General features: G+C 63.2%; 1 protein-coding gene across 1 annotated transcript in view; it reads right to left on the reverse strand.

Annotated features, from left to right (window-relative positions):
* Positions 1-611: 611 nt before the first annotated feature.
* The window catches only part of LOC112958550 (rRNA 2'-O-methyltransferase fibrillarin-like), a gene marked incomplete at its 3' end in the record, with an annotated part of 1629 nt that continues 1295 nt past the window's right edge, over positions 612-945 (reverse strand). The window contains exon 3 of the mRNA XM_026052417.1: positions 612-843. Coding sequence (XP_025908202.1) covers positions 612-843 — 232 coding nt within the window. The remainder of the gene's footprint in view (positions 844-945) is intronic.

Genomic DNA, 945 nt, shown 5'->3' on the forward strand with positions numbered 1-945 from the left:
CTCCCCCCTGTTGTCCCCATGGGGTCGTGTGTCCCCCGCCCCGGGGTCACGTGACCTCCTCTTATCTCCCACGCCCCCAAGGTCCACCATGATGTCCCCATGACGTCCCATGGTGTCCCCATGACGTCCCCATGACATCCCATGACGTCCCATGGTGTCCCCATGGTGTCCATGATCTCCCATGACGTCTCCATGGTTCCTCCACCCATCTCATGTCCCCAAGGTCCACCATGATGTTCCATGATGTCCCCATGACATCCCATGATCTCCCCATGATCTCCCATGATCTCCCATGACGTCCCCACGACGTCCCCATGACGTCCCATGACGTCCCATGACGTCCCATGATCTCCCATGACGTCCCATGACATGCCATGACGTCCCATGACATGCCATGACGTCCCATGACATGCCATGACATCCCATGATCTCCCATGACCTCCCCACGACGTCCCCATGATCTCCCATGACGTCCCATGATCTCCCATGATCTCCCATGACGTCCCCATGACATCCCATGAGGTCCCACGACATCCCACGACATCCCATGACGTCCCATGACCTCCCCTGACGTCCCCACGACGTCCCCGAGGCGCCCCGCCGCGGCCCACCTGTAGACGCCCACCACGACGGCGTGGTCGCGCTCGTAGGGCTCCAGCGTGAGCTGCTCCTGGGGCCTCATGTTCTCCTGCTGCATCTTCTTGACCTCGGCGGCGAAGACGGCCTCGGGCGCCGCCGTCGAGTCGATGCAGTTGGCCTGGGGACACCCCAATGTGCCCAGCGTCCCCCGCCGCGGGGGGGACCCCGGGATGGGCCCTCCTGGTGGCCCCCCATTGGTTGTCCCTGCGTGGGTTGTCCCCAAGCCCATGGGTGGCCCCTCTGGGTTGGCAGGGCCCCGTTGGTGGCCACCATTGGCCCATTACTGGTCATCAATGGTTGACACCA

The sequence above is a fragment of the Nothoprocta perdicaria genome, unplaced genomic scaffold (assembly GCF_003342845.1).
Source record: "Nothoprocta perdicaria isolate Ctin4 unplaced genomic scaffold, notPer1 scaffold_880, whole genome shotgun sequence".
NCBI lineage: Eukaryota > Metazoa > Chordata > Aves > Tinamiformes > Tinamidae > Nothoprocta > Nothoprocta perdicaria.